Source organism: Athene cunicularia (genome assembly GCF_003259725.1).
Source record: "Athene cunicularia isolate RWA chromosome 4 unlocalized genomic scaffold, athCun1 chr4_part1, whole genome shotgun sequence".
Taxonomy (NCBI): domain Eukaryota; kingdom Metazoa; phylum Chordata; class Aves; order Strigiformes; family Strigidae; genus Athene; species Athene cunicularia.
In genome coordinates this window covers 23,559,353-23,584,023 of record NW_020799098.1, presented here as the reverse complement: position 1 = coordinate 23,584,023, position 24,671 = coordinate 23,559,353, and the positions used below count along the sequence as shown (strand labels likewise).

Sequence of the window (24,671 nt, the reverse complement as noted above, 5' to 3'; positions counted from 1 at the left end):
TCAAGCGAACACTTTATTTTGCCACTTAAAACGAAGTTCTTCTGAAAGATCACTTCTGCCACTCTTCTGCAAATAGCGACACAGGAGCTGCTGTTTATCAGCTGACCTTGGAAGGGTCTTTTTCCAGCAGCAAAGCAGCTCATAGATCTGGTGTGTTAAATTATCAGGGCACTTCAGCCTAACAAACTGAAGTATGCTCCGCCGAACAGGTAAGCATAAAGCAAGCAATGATGTGTTATCTTCTGCAAGCTCTTCTGCCAGCCAGTATAGCAAGTTGTCCCACTGGGCCTCTGAAGGGCACAAATTAGTAAATTTAAGAGCATTATTCTTCTGCTATGTAAATCTTTCTTTCTTTTGAAAAGCTCTCTGAAGCTGAAGACTCAGTGAGTGAACTCCCCAGTTTAATATGGTTTGTTTTTTTTACTTTAAAAGAAACATCATCATTTCTTATTTCTAATCCAGTTTTTGGTAACTGCAGTGAGACATGAAGTGAATTTAGTCAAGAGCAGATTTGGCAGTGATCTATAACTTTTGGAACTGTATGGGGAAAGCTAGCAATAAAATAAAAGGATTTGAGCATTTCCTATAACATACATCAGTTATAACGGAGTTTACCAGTACAAACTGAATCTCCTTATACAGAAAATTATATGCTGTTCAAATACCTAACCACGACATTATCTTACAAGAGCTTTTATATTTCTTGATAAATAGATCACTTTTTTTTTAATCTTTTAACAGATTACTTTGGTTCCTGAATATGTCATTTTAAAATGTCAGTTACAGCTGAAACAAATCCTGGCATTTAAAAAAAGTAAATAGCAAATATAACTATTATTTATATTGATATTAATAGATTACGAATGTGTTCTTACCTGATGAATCAGAAGAAGTTCTTTTTGTGCTTTGTGGACGGTTGATCAACTTTTCATGCTATCAAAGAAAATATATGGAAGAAAGAGAAATTACAAAATGAATAAGGGATGAGGGGTAGGATGTGGGAGTGGATTGCAGTAAATCGGCATTAAAGATTGGCTCTACCTACACAGAGGATTTGTATTATTATTGAAAACCAGGTAACACCATCAGCAGGTATAGTCAGTATACAGCTATTAAAATAATGAAACTAAGTCTGTTTATACCAAATGGATGTTTATTGTATCTGATTAAAAAATTTATAATTTATGCAATTTTACAGATGTTTCACCAGTAGCATTATGTCATGACTGGTGTATAGAAACTGGGTGTATAGAAAATCTGTATGGAACCTTTGTACATGAAATGGATTCCAATTTTGTGCATTAACTTTGCCTTGCTGTTTCTGTGTTCTTATTATTGTGTACATACCACACTGTTTCAAGGAAAATAACAGTTTCCAGATAAGTAGTAGTTGTTGTTAGGTCTAGAAATCATACTACATTCGTAGCTATAGCTAGTCATTTTACATAGTTCAACTTTCAATTATAAATCATTAAAAATCATCAGAATTCAAACAAGTTCCATTAGAAAATACAGAATCCTTCCTCTTTCTTCCTCTGAACACGTGAGAGAACAAAAAAATAATTTGTCCTTTTTCCTTATGACTGCAAAAGAGGAAAGTCTTGTGGGTTTTACTGTTGATTCCTGCTCCATAGAATAAGAAATTACTTACATAAGCACTGAGCACAAGAAGAGACTAATTTGTATCAAGAAATTAATTTGTTCAGCGCTTTTTTTTTTAAAAAATAAAGTATAATTGTCCTCTTTTAGTGCCCATGTTACTTTCGTCACACATTCAATTGTATTACCTGGCTGATTATGCACAGCTTTCTCTGTGAGACTTGCTCCAGGTTTATTCACTGAGCTTCTGTTTTCTATTCGTGAATTAAGTGCATGAAACTCTTGACTAGATGAATTGTTCTCCTTTTCCTGCTGGGCATACTGAGCCAGAGCCTTGCTGAACTTATCTTAAATAATTTTATAATACAGGTTTTATATATTGTTCAGTATTTGGAGTGTTTCATATGTACTGAGCTACACATCAAAAAAGGTCGGTATAATCATAATTTACCTACTCACCTGTGAATTAAACAACTTCTCATCAGGCCTATACTCAGTCATCTTGGCAAGCGTTTTCAGTGTGCACAGGCTGCACACATCATGCCCTTCTTGGCACTGCAAACCCATCCTGTGCTGTACTCATCCTGAGATCTCAATCTGCCTCATCTTGTGTGCTTCTACAGCAATTCTGTCACTGCACGTGCCCCAGTGTGAAGACAGCATAGCGTGGCTAAGAAAAGCCCTCAAAGTAAAGGGAATATAAAGCTCTTCCAGAAGGGGGCATTGTTTTTCTTCCAAGACTCGGCTTTCTTTGGCTTCGTTTAATTATGCCTTTACACTGAAATTTATTTTCATTCATTAATGAGAATTTAGGACCTCAAAGGTCTGCAAGAGGTTTTCAAAGTTATTGTAGATGAACTCAATTACCCATGCATTGACTTTAATCTGAACTACTTTTTGTTGCTTATTGTTAAAATAGGAGTAAAAAAGATAAGAATCAAAAATGAGTATTGTCTAGAAAGAGTGTAATAATATACAATGCATTAGATCTAAAGCGTTAAATCTTCCTTTAAAGATTAAATATCTGTGGTGAAGCGCTAAATTCACTCGTAGTTCAGCTGCACTGGCATGTGGTCCCACTGTTCTGCTTGGTAGCGTAAGTAAAATACTTTTAGTGGTCAAAGCAGTTTTCTAGTCTGGAAGGCCCTTCACTTAGCTAAGCAACTGCCTTTCTGAAGCAGAGGATCACATGCTATTTTGCCGTTAGACAGTCATTAGACATAAAACTTCAGCAGAATAGTAATTTGATAACACTTGTATGCATTACAACAATCTCTTTATGCAAAGCATTCTGATTTCAGGCAGTAAAACTGAAGTGCTCTGTCAAATGGACCTCTCAGACATGACCAGACTCTAGCAGCATATCAAACAGGACAGACAGAAAAGGAGAAATTAACCTTTTAAACTCTTTAGCCCAGTTTCACATAAATGCAACTGCTTTGAAATCAGTAGAAAAATTACTGATATGCACACACATACTTGACATCAGAACCTAACCCACTGTATTTAACTGTGTTGAAAATGACAGGTTTCACATGCTGAGGAAATGAAAGTTCCATAAATAGGAATTGTTAGTGAAGATAAGCTTATTTCTGTACAAGTTTAGCTTGTTTAGTAAACTAAACACTGATGTGAATGCTTGCATGCCAACTAACAACCACTGCTTTGATCACTCTCAGAAATCTGTTTGTAAGAGAGTGGATATTGTGGCTTATAATATGTATAGTTACTGTCTTCTCTCCATAATTCAAAAGACATTTAGGTGTCAATTTTACAGAAATGAGTGCAAATGTAATCAGAATGGTTGCCTTAAAAAGATTCCATCTGTCTTTGTCACAACAAAAACCAGGCATTGTGGATGGTTCTAACTTTATCATCTGAAAAAATAAAAATAAAAATTCATTTTGCTGTGAAAGTTTCTGTTGTTACTGGCAACACAGGGTGTTTGTGATCTCATGTGTATTACAATTAATCCATTAACATGATTAAAGATATTTGTTAACATAACAAAGTAGTAGAAATGTAGTCTTTGCTGTTCTTGCCCTGCATTTACTGCTCTTTTGGGGATTTTATACCCAAACCATGAAAGGTTCCCCTAGCATTCTGGGATCAAGTAACGAGTCTATCAACAACACTACAGCTTAGAGTCACCTAGTTCACAGCTAAGACATGAGAGCCTTACTGTGGCAACTGCAATTCTGTAAGCAGCTGTGTTAGTGTGAGCAGTACTGTAAACAACTCAGCATTATCAATAGGTCAGATATGAACACTGAGCATTTTTTTATATATATATATATATATATATATATACTTGCAAGATTTGTGGTAGCTTATTTACTGTGCTGTAGTAGTATACACGCGATAGAAACTAGCGAAATTGAAAGCTCATTGCTTGAGTGCATGTCTACACACAGGAATGTAGTTCTAGGTCCTTTGGCAACACATATTAATAGCATCAGCATATGACATATTATGGACAGTGTCAGTCTTGATTCATATTATATGAATATTATTACAAGACTTGTACTTTAATGAAGTGGTAAATATCAGTTGCATTTGACAGCTGGTGTAGTTGTTTCTATAATTAGTGCATTGAATTTCTCCTTAACTGTGTTTTCTCATCCAATTTTAATGACTTCCTTCTATTCCTTTTATTCATTAGAAAGCCCACCTAAATGTGAAGATATATCTGATTCAAGTATGTTGATCAGATCATGGATAGTAGAAACAGGGTAAGAGTTCTTAATTTTTACTGTCAGTGCTTTCATCACTGTTAATAATTTTAGAACACATAATAAGATAAGGTAATAAATTAGAATTTCCTTTTCGTTGCTTTGGCATTTAATTGCATCTGGATCATTACATTTAATATATGGTTCTGTCTCTCTTCCAGTCAATTCCCTTTCTAGCTCAAACACATTTTTAACTGCTGCAAATATCCTGTGAAAATGAGTTCACCTTTTGATTATTTTTGTATGTAAAAAGTATGTCCTTTTGTATTACTGGTCACACCTGTCACTCACTGATGTAATTCATTGTTCTTAGATCCTGTGAAAGGGAATATAATAATTCAGTTTTCGGTTCCTCCATAATAATTCATAAATGTATGTAATATTTCAACTTCTGTTGAAACTGCCTGAAGTGTTGTCATCAATGCCCTGTCTCTCTACCTATCAACATCCATATTACAGATCACCTTCTTTCTTTCCTCTTCTTTCAAATCCTCTGAGTTCTGTGACCAGAACTGCATAGTGCAGTCATGGTGTGGATGCTGATTTTTCCTGCTCTTTTTTTCCCTATCTTTCAGCCAACAAACAAGCCAAAAGATTTTTTTGTTGTTGTTGTTCTTTAAATTTCTATGAGTTTTTTTGAGTATGAAATTCAGGATTTACTTGGCTGGAAGAACATATGAAGAGCAAAAGAATGAACAACATTATAACTTTGTGTTAATGAATACGACATACCACTAGATAGTGAAATTCCCATTTGCCTTATGTATTTATATACCAATAATAAGGTATGTTTTATTTAGTTAACTTATTCACTAAAGTAAAATAATCAGCTTCACTGATGTTTTATAATTCTTCAAAAAGAATTATTAGAAGATATTATTCTTTACTAAAAAACCCTGACTTTAGGCATTATCAGTTTTATATTATTACACTGGATGGATGGAAGATAAATCATAAAGTAGGAGGGTTCACCAACCATAGCAAAGTATAACATTTTGTGTACTAAGATGACTTGCAAAATAAGGGAATACATTATTCTGATGCTGTTCTTCATTCTATAGCTTGGTATTTTATTCTGTGTAAGACAGAAAGTACAAATCATGTAATGAAAAAGTTACCAATGTGCAAATGTTTTCAAGCATTTTGATTGGGGTTTTTTTTTGCCTAATATTTGCATTTAGTGAAGATTCTGACTCGTTTGAAATAGACCTCTTGAAATATATTCACCAGAAGCAAAAGAAAAATTATTTGCAAGATGCTGCAACACTGAATTTCTGAAGTGATATAGTAACTGTATCTCTATGCAGACTTTCTGTGCCTCAAACTTGGGTTCTCTGTGCTTGAACTGATTCAGGTGGAAGCAGAGTCAGAGAAAATATTCACAAAGGCTATCACCATTCCTGAGGTTTGACTTCATTTCTAATTTACCAGCAATGATCATGTTATACAGTTCTTCTCTTTATTTCCATTTAAATGATTAGGCTGCCTTGGGTGCTACTGTGTGCCCACATATATTATATGTTCTCACACACTTACACAGACTGACCAGATGTCAAGATCTCAGCCACACTGGGGAAGAGGAAACACAGACTTAAATTTAGAAGGAGAAAAGGTGTAGTCAGAATCATTTGTTTTGAAAAGACTGAATCGAACATTTAAGGACTAATACATGTAGCAGTTTACCATATATGCCAGCCCAAATCTAAGACACTTGATAATTACCTTTATGGTTTAATAGAAATGCAGTTCAGTCCTTTAAATCTTATTGTGCAGTAAGATTTAATGACATAGAACAATGGGATGGAATCTAGGAAGGTAGATAGAAGAAAATTAACTGATGCCTAGGGTGTGTCACAGATTTTTAAAAATTATTAATTTTAATCATCCCACTGGACCTCAAGAGTTTGTATTTCCCTCTCTGTGAATACCGCATATGGAATGCTAGCCCCATGGAAAAGCAAAGTTCTTGAAAGCATGTGATTCTCAAAAGAAAATCTACATTTTATATGGAGTTTGTCACTACAAGATATCTCCTCTTAAAATCTGCAGTTAGATATTCTTAATTTTTAGTTGGGAGAATGGAGATGAGAGAGAAATCAAGAGGTAAGCTTATGAAATAAAACATGTATTTGCAGGTGATAGCTTAAGGAAGAGTGAAGTCAATTAAATTCATAAAGAGAGAGATGCTACTGCTTGTCACCAGAGATTTAGACAAAGTGTTACTGTACATATTTTTATATTAAAATGTATGCAAATTTGACAGCAGTAGTCTAGCATCAGCATTTTCTACAATATGGGGTACTGATACCTAGACTCTGAAAAGATTACAGTGAGATTTCATTGCAGGAATATTAAAGATTATTTTATGTAGCAATAGCTTTCACCAGAGATGGAGATAATTGCCCACATGGCTGTATTGCAGAGCCTTATCAGGCCTAATAGGAGAATCAGGTGACAGGAAAAAGATAGGTTACATGAAGGGTTTAATACTCCTACAATTTGAAATTCTGCACTCCCAAGACCAGGATACAAGTATATAACTGGAACTTAAGTAATAATTTCTCAGTACCATATCATTTAGGGAAAACAAATGGATGAAAATCTTGTGTTAAACACTTTTTTTTCCATGCTTGGATGAGGGTCCCTCCCACCTGCTAAGAGAAATTCTGAGGGTGTTTGTAAACTGCTGATGGATCAGAACTGCTCCATCAGTGACTCCTGTGTGTATCTGTAAAGCAGAAATCATGTCTAGAACCTTTTGCCTAATAAATACATGGCAAGGAAAAAAGGGAAAGATCTTTAACATTATCAGTTGAGAAACCCACCTTTGGTAAAGTTAGTGCTAATTTACACAGTGGAGTCTGGCGTTGATATTCACTACATGGCAAGGGTTGTTCCCATTTCTTGGTTATCATCTCTCTGGTAATTTTATAAAACACTGCTGTTCCTTTGTAATGAGGTGAACTGTGGTTACCAAATTCATCCACTTCTTTAATTTGCAGCTCCAGCCTGGCTTTTCTTTGTGAATGAAAAATCAGCCTGTAGACTCTTCCAAAATCTTTTCCATTCTCTGTCATCCATTAAAAAAAAAAAAAAAAAAAAAAAAAAAAAAAATTTTTTACACTGTTTTTGGATGGTTTTAATTCATTAGAGTGAGTCAAATAGAGCTAATCACATAACATTTGGTTGTTCTTTATTATTATTATTATTACTTTATATTGAACATTTGGGATCCAAACCCTCCTGCAAGTCTACTTTAGTAGTTGAAATGTCTTCATGGTTATCTGTCTTAGCCCCTGAATTGCTGCCATAAAGAATATGTGATGAAGGCTGTGCTGAAAGTTGAAAAGTAAGGAACATGGAAGGGGATAAAGTACATAACACAGAGAGAAACAAAAAATAAAATGGTGCTGTGACTGAAATCAGAATTGTATGCTTTCTGGTTATTCAGTATGGATATCTGTCCACCTGTAACAACAAAATGAAGGGAGGCAGGTGCCTAATTCCATTTTAAGTGATACATCTATATATAGTACACTTTGCCTATATGAGCAGGCATTCCTTGGGGGCTGGACACATCTTCTTGAAGAATAATCCTTTTATTGGGGTAAATGGAGTTTTCAATGGGAGAGTTTATGTGCAAAATGTTCAGAGTGACAAATATATATTTATATGTTGTCTCCAAAACTGACAGAAGAGACTATAAGTAATTTTGGATGAAAACCTGTCTGAGATTTCTTATCTCTTTTCCCTTTAAGTAAATTTCTGAATGGTGGCAGCCACTGCATGGAATTTTCAAGGCTGCTAATGGAAACGGTATAACGCGCTCTGATCACATCAATTTATAGTACAACTCACAAAAAGCAACATTTTGCCTTGCATTTCAGTGTTTAATCTTGCCTGCTTTAAGTGAATTCACACAGATAAAAAAGCAGACTATTTATTTTTGTTTGGAACCTGTTTAATTCCTATCAAATCTTCTTTATATTAAAAAGCTGTTGATGGAATCCTGTCCTTTTGAAACAGAAAATAAAATGTCAGCTGTTTCTGAGGGACCAGGTTTCACAGAAAGGCAGAGGTTGGAAGACATCTCTGAAGATGTCCAACCCTGCTGCTCAAAGCAGGGTCACCTAGAGCAGGTTGCTAAGGATCTTGTTCAGTTAGTACATTTCATTTTTCATTTGGAGCAGTTTCCCATGTAGTTCCATGAGCTTATAGTTCACAAGAAAAAAAACACTGAAATAACTAAATGTTCTGTGACTAACCACAATCTACAGTATTTCTGAATAGCTGAAGTGATTAATAATGTTCATCTAGATGCATGAATTAATTACCTTACCTGAAGCAAAAATATTGCCTCTAAATTTAAAATGAATCTGCTCTCCTTCTCTTAATGGGAACTGTTGTGAAGGTTCTGGGGGACCAAAGTAGCCCTCCTCATGGAGATTTTGAAGCTCGCAGGACAATTCTTTGGATGCAGATAGCAAAACTACTATTTTACGTGGGTTTTCTCTCTTTCGATACAGTATCACATTAGCCATTGTGCTACAAAGAGCTTCTTCCAGAGCCTGAGCAAGGAGGATAAGGTATGTATTTTCCAAGAGGAATGAAAGGCGAATCACCACAAATCTGTATTTAAAAAAAACAAAACAAAACAAAACAAAAAAACCCTCTATCTTAAATCAATTTATAAACTGCTAACAATTTATTATGCAAAATAATACAAGGCTTGATCTCTTGACCTTTTGCTCCATCCTTTTCATTCTTGTTTTCAACACATGAAAGTGTGGAAATTGCCTGCTTCTCTAGTGTAGAGTATATTGATTCTATCTATGAATTCAAATACATTCAAATTTTAGATGAAAGTAAGATAATATTTCCTAATAAGAAAATTTTAAAAATATAATGATTTTGTAGTTAGACAGTTAAATCACATTTTCAAATTAAGATTAATATCTGTAATTCTTGTTTCAAGTTTGGTGTATAGTTCATTGTGTACAGTCTATAGATGAAGAAATATTTAAACAAATTTATATTTTTTGTAATTATAAGTAGCAAATCTAAATGATCTTCTGTGGTAAAGTGGAAGAAAGAGATGCTGGCAGGTTAATAATGGATGATTTCTTAGCGCTACTATTTTCCATTGATCTGTATACTTGGAAGTAAATATTACACTAAAAAAAATTTTATTAAATTTTCATCATACATTACCTTTCTAAATGTTCATTTAGTTCAAATGATACAAGACCATTCCGTGCATTCTGGATAGTAACATCATCAAACACCTTCCACCCCTCATCGTTGTTTCTGCGACCTAATAATTTCAAAGTATCACTGAGATTATCCCCAGTTCTTCTCACAGAAGCACTCACAGACCTGGAAATCAGAAAATTATAGACAAAAATATAATGAAAAATGGATCCTGTAGAAAGAGTAAGACTGTATTTGTAGCTCTGATTTCCCTTCTGTTCTTGATAATGACATCTGTTTTTCCCTCCTTGCTGAAAATCTACATCTTCAACTATATTCCAGAGTACAGAAGTGATATAATAGTTAGAGATTTTTTTTCCAGTTCTCCAGAAAGAGGAAAAAACGAAAGAAAGGTTTCTATCTAAATGAATCTAGTTTAATCTATCATTTAATAAAATATACAGTTATTATTATGGATTGGTTTTGAGTCATTCGTCAGGATTTAGGTTCTCTAGAAATAAATATTTGGAAAAAAGAAAACCACAAACATCTTTTCTTTCAGAAGCAAATATTATTCAATAACCACAAAGGAATTTAGAAAATCAGACATGTCTACTATCCATTTTCTCTTTCAACAGAGAAAATAAAAGTAGCTTCTCTTCAAACCAGGTGATTACTTTGCTTTCACTCTCAGAATCAAGCAACTGTGGCATGATATGTTCTGGCTAATTTATTCTAATGAATGAAACACGAGGGTTTTTTTACAGAAGCCCATAACTCTCCTCTCACACAGACAATTATCAGTTTCTTAAAACTGGATGTGAATAACCCGTTCACCTCTAATACATACCCTATGTACAATCCCCAAAAGAAAATGCTCCAGACAGGAAAGCCTATGCATTTCTTAAGATACAGCCTCATCTTATGTGCAAATACAGGAAAACATTGGTATAATTTTCTAAGGAATTTGTATAGAAATAAGCAATCAAACTATGGTCTTTTCATGAAAGTGCTTTGACTAAGAATCTTAAGACTGGTATTAAGAACAGACAGATGCCATGAGGGTAGTGCCACAAAGTGAAATGCTTCTGGTACACGAAATGAAATCTGAATAACCTGTCAACCGACATGGGCACTCTTCCCAATTCTGAAGTTTGTGATAAAGATGGATGTCTAGTCTAAGAAAGCACTGTGTGTGTAGAGCTCTTTAAAACATGATCTGAGAAGTTTTTCAGAAATGGAAAGCTAGAACATTGTCTGCCTTGTCTAGCTTTTACCTTGCTTATTTTCAAGACAATCATAATATTGGCATGTAGATTAATTTTGAAAAAGATAATATTTAGCAAAGTAGGAATAAGCTAGCCTTTTAATAACCTAAAATAAAAGTATTCCAAAGCTGCCTCTTGTCCCAAGAATGTCTCTACCAAGAAATCTCAGTTAGCCTTTCTGAACCTTGAGTTGCCCATGGTAGCAGAACTGGAAAGACAATCAAAACAATCAAACAGTAAGCCCAGATAGATATTTTTCCTGCATGAAATGGTAAAAACACCATTTATTTTGCTGACTGTCAAAGTAGATGAGATCAGATTTGGCCTTTTTTTCCCCCAAAAAAGTTTTATTCATATCCTCATAAGCGTGATCGATAAATTTCATTGAACTGCCAGTTAACAGTTGAAATATATATATATTTTTTTTCTTAAGAGTCCCCATGATTTAATGTTTTTTTAAAGACATTCCAAAAGGTCTGTTTCAGAAATTTCACAGTGAGTGCTTTGGAAAAATCTGGGCCTTCATCTAGTGTGGCAGTTACCACAAAACTGACCAAATCACTGTGTCATAAATGTTGACTTAGGTAGCTATTGGAATGTGTTTAAGTAGAAATCAGACAGTTCAAAACCAGGGTAGCAAAACCACCTACTGATGATCACAGCAGTTTTGAGACATGGTTATACTCTATGTTCACTGTTTGGCTTTGATGAAAATGGCTGAAAATTTCTTTCTGAAAAAAAACCATGCATTTTTCATCCTGACAGAATTATAGTGGTCAGCATATTTAAAGATTATGCTTCAAACACTATGATTTTTCCTGATGAAGCTATAGCATGAGAATTGTGGGGATTTACTTTAGTGTTTCTCAGTACAGTAGACTGTATTAAGGAATTACACATTTTTAATACAAAAATTTATTAATCATCAACAGTTATAATTAATTAATGTTGATGTTTGAAAATGCTGAATTAGTAGTGAAGTTGTTCTTACCGAGGATGGTATGCTGCAGCAGCCCTCTTTACTGTAGCACTAATGGCTCTTGTACGTTCTGTCTCATTTCCTTGCCTTTTTTTTTCTGGGTTTGGAGGACAGGGTAGAGTGATAGTGACTGAGTTGTTAAATGACTGGGCTGAAGGATGCTGGACATAAACCAGTGCACTAGTAGATACCACTGAGTGGTACATATCGTGTCTTGCTTTCAATGTCGAAACCAATGATGGTTCAATTGGTTGAATCTAAATATGGAAAGCAATTGTACAATTAATTTGTACATTAATAAATCTTCTCTTACATGCCTGTTTTTTTAGAAATTGATTTATCTTTCGGAATTGCATAAGACTATCACAGAAGCTTTAAGCTCTTCTCTATAACCCAGGAACGACCCTACCAACACACTGGCACTTTGTACAGTGCACAACCAAGTGTGTGAAAGTCATCAAAAACTGGAACATTTACTGACTAAAATATTATTCTTATTTTGTTCCTGCTTTGAGTTCAAGTTATGAAACTCCTGATCTCCTTCGGATTTTTATAATTTTCTAAGATTTTTCAAATACTTTTTTTGTTTGCTTGTTTTCACTGTTAATTTTAGCTTCTCTGTACTCAGAATTGGTGGTTTTTATGGGGGATGGTAGAAACACATTATAACTGAAGCAGATCTTGAAATTATTCTCAGCCTAAGACTAAGAGGTGACAAAAGCTTCTGTTGCACTGCCTGGTACAAATATTGAAGGTCAGGTGAAAAAAACTGTTCCATTAAATTAAAAACTAGACCAGGCAGTTGAAGTTTGAACTTGATGCTTATGTCATTATTGAAATCAACTATATTTTCTGAAGTATATAAAACAAAGGTAGATTTTTTTTTTCTTTTCAGCTAGAGATATCATTGACTCCTGACAATGTTATATGGTTTTAACTAAGCTGACAGGATATCATCTGCTTTGTATGCAGGATGTGGAGCTGCAACCACTTTTCATAGACTTTTAATAATGGAACAGGTTTCTCTATACATTATTGCCATCCTTGCTTCAGAACTGATCAGATAACAGACTTAAGGAACAAGTATTGTGTATTTCAAGCTCACCTTTAACTGCATGGGTGCTGGAGAACTGAATGTTTCTGGATGGTAACAGAAAGAGATTCTAGAATCCACACTGAGCTTTGGTGAGAGTCCTACCTTTGAAACAGTAAATTTTTCTTTCTTTAAGCATGACAACACAGAAAAAACACCAAGCTGATAGATTTTCACTTCTGCAAAGGTTTCCTGCATAAAGAGAATGTGGGGTTAGATAGAGTATGTCTGAAGGAAAGGAAGCTGTGTTCTGCAGTGGAGTAGCATTTTGAGAAGGCAACATAGTTTAGAGAATAAGGTGTGAAATTAAAATAACTTCAATATTATTTCTGCTTGGATACCCAGGTATCTGGTGATCTCTAGTCATCATGTGATGTCATTAACATTCCAGTGTATGATTGGGGTGAAATGAAATAAGCTCATAAACTGGGTGATTGACCCAATGCAATTCTTTTGCATGTAAAAAAAACCCCAAAAAACAAAAAACCAAACTATCCTGTGTTTCTTTGGGGTGGAGTTTGGACTTACACAACAGAATTGTGTTACTTCTCTGTGATCTGAATGCAAAATATTTCCCCTTTTTATTTTTATCAAATAATGCAACATATTAGACTTACTTACAAAATCATGAACCATTACTCAAGCATTAGTATCGTGGGATCAAGCACTTGCCTTAATATTACAAGTGAAACAAAGAACCTTGTTAAATAGTAGCTTTCAAATAGAATTGGTTCTTGAGAAAGTAGGAAGTTCAATTTAACCCAATGCTGTGGGCAATACAGCTTAATAATGATAACTTCACTTGTATAACTCCAGAGAGGCTTAAATGAGAACCTGAAATGATGTTTTTACTATGTTTAGATGAGAGGTTACCAACCTTGTGGTTTCCTAGATACCCTTCCAAGGCAATAGGAGTTAAGTAGTTTGGTTGAAAGTTCACATCAATCATCTTCACCATAATCTCCCGATAATTTCCTCTGAAGCATGAAGTAAATGGGATTGCAATGCTGATAGGGAAAGGGATTGTTTTCTCATAATCAGAGCATTCAATACTGATGACATTGCTGACCAGCTCCTCGGAATCATCCACCACCAAGGAACTAGTGTCATTGACTATCTTACACTTCAGATTCTCCAGAGCAGTTGCAGGGGCTTTAATAAAGCAAGCTACTTCATGTTCATTCTTACCACTCTCTTCCACTAGAAATCTGGAGAAAAAGAATATAAAATAGTATTCTTTGTATTTTGGGTGGGGTTGTGTCTTGTATTTTTAGTCAAATAGATTATTATAATGATGTGCTACATTGTAGCATAAACAGATCATTAATAAAAATATATGTTTATGAATGGGAAAATAATGGAAATTTTTGGATTGTTTCAGAATATCTTACAAATTATTATAAAACTGACTACTTGGAGTTCTTTCCTAGTGATTTCCAACAATTTGGGAATTATTGACTTTACTGGCTGTGACTCATCCCTCTCTGGCATTAAAAACAAAACAACAAAACAAGGCAATTAAATGGAAAGTTGCAGTTTACTTTAGACCAAATGGAAGATCTTCACTGCACATGCTTAAGTTGTAAACTGCTATTATGTGCCTGACCAGCAGCTGTTCAATATATGCATACTGAGTTTCTGGGCCTACAGGTGTTTATGTGTGTACTAATAAGCAGTATTTACGTACATCTGTTCCTAAAGAGTATGTGCTTACCCTTTGTTTATCCAGCACCTAGATTTTTGTACTTCTTCTGAATCATTCATAGAAGGATTCACAGCGGTAGGATCACATGTTTGTGCTGAAGATGTGAAGGTAATTAGGTCATTCCTACAACTTCCATGATCTGTTTCCATTTTACTGTCTTCCATTAGCTCTGTCAGTCTATGTTCTTCACTTTCCACCCCTTCTGAAGATTCTTTGCCTACTGCCTTTTTTTCCTGTTCAAGAAGATTCATGGTAGTTCTGTCATAAATGTCTTTCAATGTGCCAGATAGAATGCCTTCCCTGCTGCTTGTAAGAGCACCTTGATAAGCCAGTTCTGGAGAATTTTTAGTAACAGAGCTACCTTCATGAGATTTATCATTTCCATTGCAATCTTTTTTCTCTGTAACAGAGTTCATTAGTGGTCTGTGTTCACCATCTTCCTTTTTCATTGGAGATTCTCTGCTAAAGTCTTGTTCTTGAGCAGATACATTTTCAGCTAATGACGCAACAATGTCTTTTTCCACAGTTTTGGTTTCATTTGGCTGAATTTGATTAACATTCTGAGCTTCTTTCTCGTTCAGGGAAAAAGTTCTTTGGGGTTGCTGACTGGGACTAGAAGATGCTTCCACAGACTCTGTTACTTCTTCAAAACAACACACACCTGTTTCTCTAGAAGTATTTTGAGCATCCTGGATCTGAGAATCGTCTTGTCTGCAGCTAGCAGCATAAAGTTTATTTTCGGCCTCTTGAAGGTGTGAGACTGTATTTATCAAATCATCCTTCACTTTCTGCAGGCAATCTATAATTCCATTGTACTCTGAGGCAAAAAATAGGTAACCAACTGAATGAAAGCTAGACAAAAATGTGAAAACTCCTATACACCTAATTCCATAGTGTCATTCAATACATGAATACATATACATATTTCCTGGCTTCCATTTAATATTTTTACCTTTATTGCTATTCGAGTCAATTTCTGAAGAATTGAATACAGTCAAGTATTTGACAAATACACAGTTGTACTTGGACAAAGTACTACTGTGGCAACTCTGATGAATGCCTTTATAATGATCAGACACTAGTTCAGTTCTTACTGAGAATCAATCTCTAAAGCCTGGAATTGGTAAATAATAGCCAAATCGGTTTGGGAAGAGCTTTAAAACTAAACATTAAACATTTCCTAAAATTGAATCCTTCAAGATTCTAATGCACGGTCTCTAACAAAACTGTTATACATGGGCTCAATATTGAACATGCTCAGGAGCTTTGAATTTTTGCTATAGATAATAGAGGATAACACAAAAACCAGCATGTACAATACTGAAGTTCAGCAGTTTGTAGCATCCAGTTATAGGAATGGTGGAGGTTGCTCTTGCATATAACTAAAAACACTTGGTGAAAAAGGATGCACAAAAAGCACAAAATCACTATGTGCCACTCATGTAAACTTTTATCTTTAACCTATTTCTTTTATGATCCCTCATTTTTCTTATCTTACACCTTTTCTTAGCAATCCCTCCAGATATTTTCAAGTATTTCAGCTGTATTACTTCAAGCTCTCCCTTCACCTTATGCTGTCAGTCTCTATAACTGGAACTGTGTCTTCATCAGTTAGGTATATTACAAACCTCAGAAAATTTCTTGCTTATTTTTGTTTGCTGCGTGAGATCCTGGAAAGTTTTGTTTTGCAGGTTAAATACAGTGAAAGTCAATAGAAATAAGAAAATTGTATAGAATGAAACACAGTACAGTGTGCTCCACACTTCAAATGTAGAGATGCACAAGGGAAGGACAAAAGAAAGGGCTGACCCAAGTCTGATGGGAAACCAATGGCTTACAGTCACTTTTTCAATAACATCATATGAGGTAAATCTCAAGGTTTTCAACTTGGAAAATAATTTTATTAAGAATGTCATCACATATCAATGTATGATGTTATATGACATAGATAGGCCTTTCATCTCTATTTGCATCTGATTAATTTAAACATAGAGAGTACAGTTCAGAATTATATTTTTTCTTATTGAACTCAGTCTAAAAATTATTCCTTTGCAATAATTTCTCAGTTCCCAAAATTATTTGTTACTGGCTTTTGACTATATTTGGGGAAAAATAAAAACAACAGCCCAACACATTTTTAATATATTTTTTTTCCAAGTGACAGTTCAAAGAATAATATGTTTGTTCTAAGGTACTGCTGTTTTTCCAGGGGCACTTTTACAATAGTGAAGAACTTCTAAATAGGTTAACCGAGCTAGAAACAAATAAAAAGCACAGGAAATAACATAGCTTCATTTGCATAAGAGGTTGTAAAAAACCACTTCCCAGTCTCACTGTAAAGCAAAATTCAAGCTTCGGCAAATCTGACAAAATTAATTTGTTTGCTCCCTGAATTTTGCATTTGTTAAATAAAACAAAAATCCCCAAACAACTTATGTAAAATCAAATTTGAAGATAATAGGGTCATTCAAAACAATGGTATTTTCCTACACTGGGAATGTGACTTTTCTAATACTGCAGTGCTTAATGCCAAGCAGACACTTTACACTACTCAATGGTCACATGAAAAGACACTTTTTGCATTCTGTTCTAAGGTTAACCTCAAAATAAGCCTTCTTTTGTGTTACCCACCCCCTTCCCACACCATTGCTTTCCTAACACTTTGTTTTCTGTGCTTTTTTGATGTTTGATAACACAGCTTTAGAATACAGTGGCAGTTTATACGCAACTGTCTTCGAACTTTTTTGATGAGTGTTTTATGGGAAAATGTCAGAGGAGGAAAAGCAGCTTTTTGGAAGGGGAATGATAGTGAACTCTTAAAAATCTGAAAAATAAAATAATTACATAGGCCAACATGGCAAAGTTAGCTTGATTCTAGAGCCTGGAAACTTTTACAAAAAAGTTCTTTTATTATTGTGGACCCTTTATAAACCTGTAGAACAATGACTCATAAATGCAGGCATAGCTAAAGATTTCTGCCTGGAGTCTCTCTCCTCTCTCTATGCATCATGTTGTCAGACCATTATTAAATGCAGAAATGATAGTTTTCTACTTTGATTAATATTCATTAAGATGTTGTTTTTGAGGAAAGAGAGTTGTTTCATTCATCACAAATTTTTTCAGTAATGAAATCTGGATTTGGTCCTCACAAGAAATAACATCATTATTAATATCCACTCTGTTATTATAAATGCAAGAAATTAAATTCCATGTGTTATCTGTGCACTAAGTTGGCAGAAATACTTCTCATTTTTATTGTCATTTTTAAACTATGATGCTACTTGTAGAGGATTATAGACTATATATATTGGGTTTACTTGGTGAGGTGCTGGCAGAGGGGGCTGCAGGGTCTGTCTCTGTAAGGAGAGGCGGGGGCTGCCCCGTGCAGCACACAGCTGGTTCCAGACGATTCCACAGCAGACCTACTGCTGGACTGGTCTGAACCTGTCAGGGAAGCTGGTGCTGCCTCTGTGAAAAGATACTTAAGAAAGGGCAAGAACACCAGAGAGCAGTGAGGAGTGAAGAAAAAAAAGTGTGAGAAAGAGCCCTGTGAGCACCAAGGAAGGCTGGAGAAAGGGGGTGGAGGTGCTCGGGCATGGAGCAGAGATGCCCTTGCAGCCCGTGGGAGACCAGGCTGGAGCAGATACCTGCTCTGCAGCCTGTGGAGGACCCCACACCAGGGCAGGTAGATATTTCCTGAAGGAACTGCAGCCTGCGGTGAGCCCAGCTTTTCCTGACAGGAACAGTGGGCCATGGAAGGACCGATGGTGGAACATGGAAAGGTCTGAGGAGGCAGGAGTGGCAGAGGGGAACTGTTATGGACCGAGTGTTACCCCCATTCCCCATCCCCCTGCGCTCCTTGGGAGGGGGAGGAGGTAGAGGAGTTGGGAATGAAAGAGTGAAAGTGAGCCTGGAAAAAAGGAGAGGTAGGGGGATTGAATTTCTCACTATCCAAATTATTTCAGTTGGCAATAAATTAAATTATTTTTTCCCATTTTGTCCATGATGGTAAGTGGTGATTTCTCTGTTTTCATATCAACCTATGAACTTTTTCATTTTATTTTCTCCCCCTTCCTGTTGAGGAGGAGGAGTAAGTTGCTGGGTGGGCATCTGGTGTCTGGCCAAGATAAACCCACCAAAGTATAATACACATAAAACTTTGAAACCATTCTATTTAGTTAACTTTATTTTTTTCTCAGATAATGAGAATGATGAGTCTCATATTGAATCTCATGTAATAGACTTGAAAACAGTGTGATACAACTGTTGAAATATGAATTAATTTGGTCTAATGAATGACCAAGTACTGAAATACTTAAAAAATGAAAAGTAAGGTCCCCCAGCATCATCACATGGAAGAATTTAGCGTCCAATATACCGAGTCCATTCTGTTTACAGGTAAGTCCCTCCATACTTGCCTGGACTTGCAGTCAATTCCTTGTGCTTGTTGTAGAGAGCACTCAGCAAGTGGCAGGTATCTTGAATACTTTCCGTAACGTTCTCCAGCTGCAGGCTGAGAGATCTGCTCAGCTCTTTTGTTAAAGAGGTCAACCTAAGCACGTACTCCACTATATCTTCATTCTCCACATCGCTTTTCAGAAGCACATCTCTTGCTACCACGTTCAGGTGCCAGATTTTTTCCAGGAGTTGGCCAGATTTGCTTGCAGGTGTAAGCTTACCTTTAGCCATTTCCATTTTATGTTCAGAATATACTCCCTTTTTTTTTTTTTTTTTTTTTTTTTTTTTTTTTGTATTCTACACACACTGCCAAATCAAACTCTAACTCAGGATCTCTGAGTTGATGTTGACAATTAAAAAGTTACTAGGTGACAGAAAGGAGTGGCTCTCTTGTAACTACGGGCAAGGATTACCAAGAGATGCCAATGTATTCCATGCACCTTTAAGGGAGGTTATGTAACTTAGTTATGTAGCAGTGACTTAAATTTCAGGCACTCAAAGCAATTTCTCACTTCAGTGGCTGTACATGATCAGTACCTATGAAATCAAGCTCAACACTGAGTTCGTAACCATATAGTCACCAACAACATGGAAATGTTTTCATTGCAAGCTAACTTTAAATGGTGTAGGTCGCTTGACACCATTTTCTGACAACTATATTTCATTTGTTGTTCAGAGACATCCAGTAGGTGGGACAGGTCCAAGCTGCTATGCAGTCTGGATGATGTATTTTAATTATACCTAGGTTTCACCAATACAAGAATCCACAAATTAATTTTGTGATTAGCAAAAATACTTATTAGCAATAGACATCTAAAGAAACTTGGCAATGTTTTATGGGGTGTGTTTATACAATAAGAAGAAACATAAAGAAAAAAGCAGTAACAGCTAAAAGTTAAAATAGCTAACAACTGAAATTTTGTTTGATACTTTGGGAGTTAAGAAACAAACATGCGAAAAACCTAAGCTTACTACACTTAACTGCAGCAGTAAGAATTGACTGTATGAGGTTCATGGGGAAAAAGCACTGTCCTCAAGAGTACCCCCACAAAAGCAGGCAGCACTGTTTTCACAGGGGCTCACAAGCATGTGCTCCTGAAGGCAACCTGGGAGGAAGCAGGGCCAGTGCCTGACAGGGCTCCTGTGCCATTCATTGTCTTCAGTGGGTGAAATCTGAGCAGATACCTCAGTGATAGTATTTGCAATGATTTCCATTTCACCCAGCAAGTTCAGGAAAAGAAGTCTCACCAGGACAGGAATGAAAACAAGTGAAGGAACAGCACTGACATTCTCTTGCTGATGCTAGTTTGCATCTTGCTGTGCTAGGGGAGGACGGGCCTGAAATCCACATTAGCAGAGTTCAGTACTGGGCTAAATCTGAAGTATCACATACAAACCTTTGTAATTTATAATTTATAGTTTAAGAAATGTACTACACAGTTTGTTGGTACAGTGACTTTCCTACTAAATATTCCTTTTTATGGCCCATTATAAATATAACAAATGCAGCTTTAAATAGCAATTAAAATGGGACTGTGATAGAAAAGTATATTGAAAACTGCATCTGAGCATTACAAGAACTAATAAGGTAATGTCAGCAGAGTACTTTGAAGATGTAAAGCATTGTAAAATGTTAAAATAACAATGGAAGATATAAAGTGTCTTTAATCAAATACATGGGATAAAACCAGCCGTAATGATTAAATTCAAAAGCAGGGTTCCTTTTGACTCATTATTGTTTGCTTGATCACACTGAAAGTGTACTACACAGCTAACACAAAAAGGTATGTGAATTATTAATTGGTTTACTCTTTCTGATGATCCAGCATCTCCACGTTTTCCCAAATCATTCTCAGTAAAAAGGGAACTTTGAAAAGAAAATATACCTTCATGTACAGGAAGTGAAAAATGTCATCTTTCTACACAAAAATTTTGGGATGTGTAAATGAAAAAAAAGATAGGCAAAAATACATTATTATATATTTACTGTATGGTCTTGCACAGACTAACTTCTCAGTATGTATTGTACCCCTCACCATAGTATAGCCAGATTCATAGCTCTGGATCTTTTTCAATGTATGTATTTGCTTAGATTGCTTCAGACTAAATCTGTGATGTGCAGATGTGAGTTATGAAAAAAGACATCAGTTTGAATAAAGGTAAAAGAAGGTATGATTTTTAAAAAGCAGCCTTTGTGCGTGAAATAGATAATAACAAATGGACCTGTTATCAGAATATGCTGTTCATTGAATGGTGAAGACCTTATGAGAAGCTACTACAACACACTGTTATAAACATGGTTTTGAAGATATGACAAGAACTGATTAATATTTATGTTCCTTGACATAAGAGAACTGGTTTGTTTTTTCTGTCAAAAAGTTATATATTGAACTCCTGTTTAAGTTAATACATGCTATCCGTATAAATTGCATATTGAAAAGAAGATATTAGTTCTGAAAATACATTTGTCTAAAACATATTCAGTAGGAAAAGGGAAAATATTTTGAGTTTTTAATGGGCAGTTGAAACAACTTCAAGCCTTACAGGTAAAAAAATTATATTGGCCTTCTCTGTAAACCTGTGTGAAACATGCAAAACACCAAGCTGTTGTAAAACTATGAAGTACTACAAGGTATAGGGGTCTGCAATTATCACAGAATCACGGAATCATATAGATTGAAAAAGACCTTGAAGGTCATCTAGTCCAACCATTAACCTAACACTGACCATTCTCAACTAGACCATATCCCTCAGCGTGACGTCAACCCGACTCTTAAACACCTCCAGGGATGGCGACTCCATCGCTGCCCTGGGCAGCCCATTCCAACACCTAACAACCCGTTCTGTAAAGAAATGTTTCCTAATATCCAGTCTAAACCTTCCCTGACACAATTTGAGCCAATTACCTTTTGTCCTATTGCTTGTTACTTGGTTAAAGAGACTCATCCCCAGCTCTCTGCACCCTCCTTTCAGGTAGCTGTAGAGGGCGATGAGGTCTCCCCTCAGCCTCCTCTTCTCCAGACTAAACACCCCCAGTTCCCTCAGCCGCTCCTCGTACAACCTGTGCTCCAGACCCTGCACCAGCTGTGTTGCCCTTCTCTGGACATGCTCAAGTCATTCAATGTCCTTTTTGTAGTGAGGGGCCCAAAACCAAACACAGGAATCGAGGGGCGGCCTCACCAGTGCCGAGGACAGGGGTCAGATCCCTTCCCTGTCCCTGCTGGCCACGCTATTGCTGACACAAGCCAGGATGCCATTGGCCTTCTTGGCCCCCTGGGCACACTGCTGGCTCCTGTTCAGCCGGCTGTCAATCAACCCCCCCAGGTCCCTCTCTGACTGGCAGCTCTCCAGCCACTCCTCCCCAAGCCTGTAGCCCTGCTGGGGGTTGTTGTGGCCCAAGGGCAGCCCCCGGCATTTGGCCTGATAGAAACTCCTCCAGTTGGGCTCAGCCCATGGCTCCAGCCTGTCCAGGTCTCTCTGCAGAGCCTCCCTACCCTCGAGCAGATCAACACTCCCACCCACCTGGGTGTCATCTGCAAACTGACTGAGGGTGCACTCGATCCCCTCATCTAGATCATCAGTAAAGATGTTAAACAGGAGTGGCCCCAAAACTGAGCCATGGGGGACACCACTCGTGACCGGCCGCCAGCTGGATTTAACTCCACCACAACTCTTTGAGCCATTTTTTTACCCAGCAAAGCGTGTACCCATCCAAGGCACGAGCAGCCAGTTTCCCCAGGAGAATGCTGTGGGAAACGGTGTCAAAGACCTTACTAAGGTCAAGGTAGACAACATCCACAGCCTTTCCCTCATCTAATAAGGAGGTCACACTGTCATAGAAGGAGATCAGGTTTGTCAAGCAGGACCTGCCTTTCATAAACCCATGCTGACTGGGCCTGAGCATCTGGTTGTCCTGCACGTGTTGTGTGATGGTACTCAGGATGAGCTGCTCCATCAGCTTCCCAGGCACTGACATCAAGCTGACAGGCCTGTAATTTCCTGGATAATCCTTCCAACCCTTCTTATATATGGGCGTCACACTGGCCAATTTCCAATCTGTCGGGACCTCCCCAGTCAGCCAGGACTGCTGGTAAGTGATGAAAAGTGGCTTGCTGAGCACCCCCGCCATCTCCTTCAGCACCCTCGGGTGTATCCCATCTGGTCCCATAGACTTGTGTGTGTCTGTGTGATGCAGCAGGTCACTGACTGTCTCCTCCTGGATTGTGGGGGAAATTGTTCTCCCAGTCTCTGTATTCTGGCTGAGGCAGCTGGATTTCATCAATGCAACTAACCTTGCTATTAAAGACTGAGGCAAAGAAGGCATTAAGGACCTCAGCCTTCTCCTCATCACTCATTACCATGTTTCCTCCTCCATCTAGTAGGGGATGGAGACTCTTCCTGGTCTTTCTTTTGCTACAGGCAAAACAGAATTTACATCATACCATTAATGCTGGACTTTTACAATCACTTTAAGCTTGTACTTTTGTGAAGTTAAATTCAACCTGTACTAGTTATCTGAGATCATTTACCATGCAGCACATCAGCTACAAAGAAGAGTTTGAGACAGTAGGAATAAGCAGACTTGATAAGGACAGTATTACTCCATTCTCCAACAGAGTCAGCTTTAACAGTGAAACTATAGTCTGATCTTTCAGCTTTTACTACAAAAACCTGAGCAAAAGGAAGACACACACACACACACACACACACACACACACAAATCTCAAAGAAAACCAATTCTGCAATACTGTATCAGATGGTCACTGTGAATCCCCATCCTCACTGGAAATCCCTGCTTAAAATTCATCTTTAACTGAGAAAGAATCAGGCCCATAGAGATAGGATGAAGACACAAACTATCTTGTTTACCATTACATATGGACACCAGCTAATTAGTCTTAAAAAACATTCAGAGGAGAAGAGACATGAGTGTCCTGCAACCCGATTGTCAAAAGAAGGCCCTATGCCTGTGTAGGTAATATACAGGGAAGAAAATGAAAATAATTAAGAGACAATGTGTAAGAAATAAAAGTGCAAGAAAATTGTAATAGTTGTAGAATTGTTACTAGATTGTAGCTTTTCTGGTCTTGGGTTTTCTATTTATTTATTTTGTGTGAAAGAAGTAATAACAAAAGAGCTCTGCACTGAACCTGAGAGCTTCATTCCCATTGAATTTCTCCTCTCTAAAGAGCGATCCTACTCTTCTGCAAAACTACATCACCAAAAAAACTAAGTGGAAAATTGGCTTTGTGCTTGATTTTGTTTTAAAACTATTCCTATTCCCGGGCTACTTTCACTTTTAAATTTATTCTGTAACTATTTGAAGAGTCCTTAAAAAAGAGAGATTTTAAATCTGTATTAAATAGTGGCCTTGGATATAGGGGGAACAAAATATCTAATTTAGAAAAATAGGGATCAAAGTGTACGTTTAAGTTACCGTTTGGCAGATATACATACTCTGTTCAGAATACCTTAACACTGTTGCATAGCTGATAAAAAAGGAAGTGGACTTTGCTCTGCTCAGAAGAGATTAGACTGCATGGTGCATACCCAGTAACTTCTATCTTTATCCTCTGTGTATAATGCAAAGTCCAGTGTGTGACAATAAATGCATTTTTGTGCATTTATTGATCTATTCATATCTGAA

At 36.6% G+C, this 24,671-nt stretch overlaps 1 protein-coding gene across 1 annotated transcript; it reads right to left on the bottom strand.

Annotated features, from left to right (window-relative positions):
- DTHD1 (death domain containing 1) lies at positions 1–19,261 on the bottom strand. Its single transcript, XM_026846953.1, has 10 exons — positions 18,985–19,261; positions 14,576–15,383; positions 13,739–14,069; positions 12,874–13,053; positions 11,781–12,025; positions 9,543–9,707; positions 8,671–8,960; positions 7,157–7,401; positions 876–933; positions 1–290 (listed from the first exon to the last, which is right to left on the bottom strand). The coding sequence occupies exons 1-10, from the start codon at positions 19,259–19,261 to the stop codon at positions 1–3; spliced, it is 2,889 nt and encodes a 962-aa protein (XP_026702754.1).
- Positions 19,262–24,671: the final 5,410 nt, after the last annotated feature.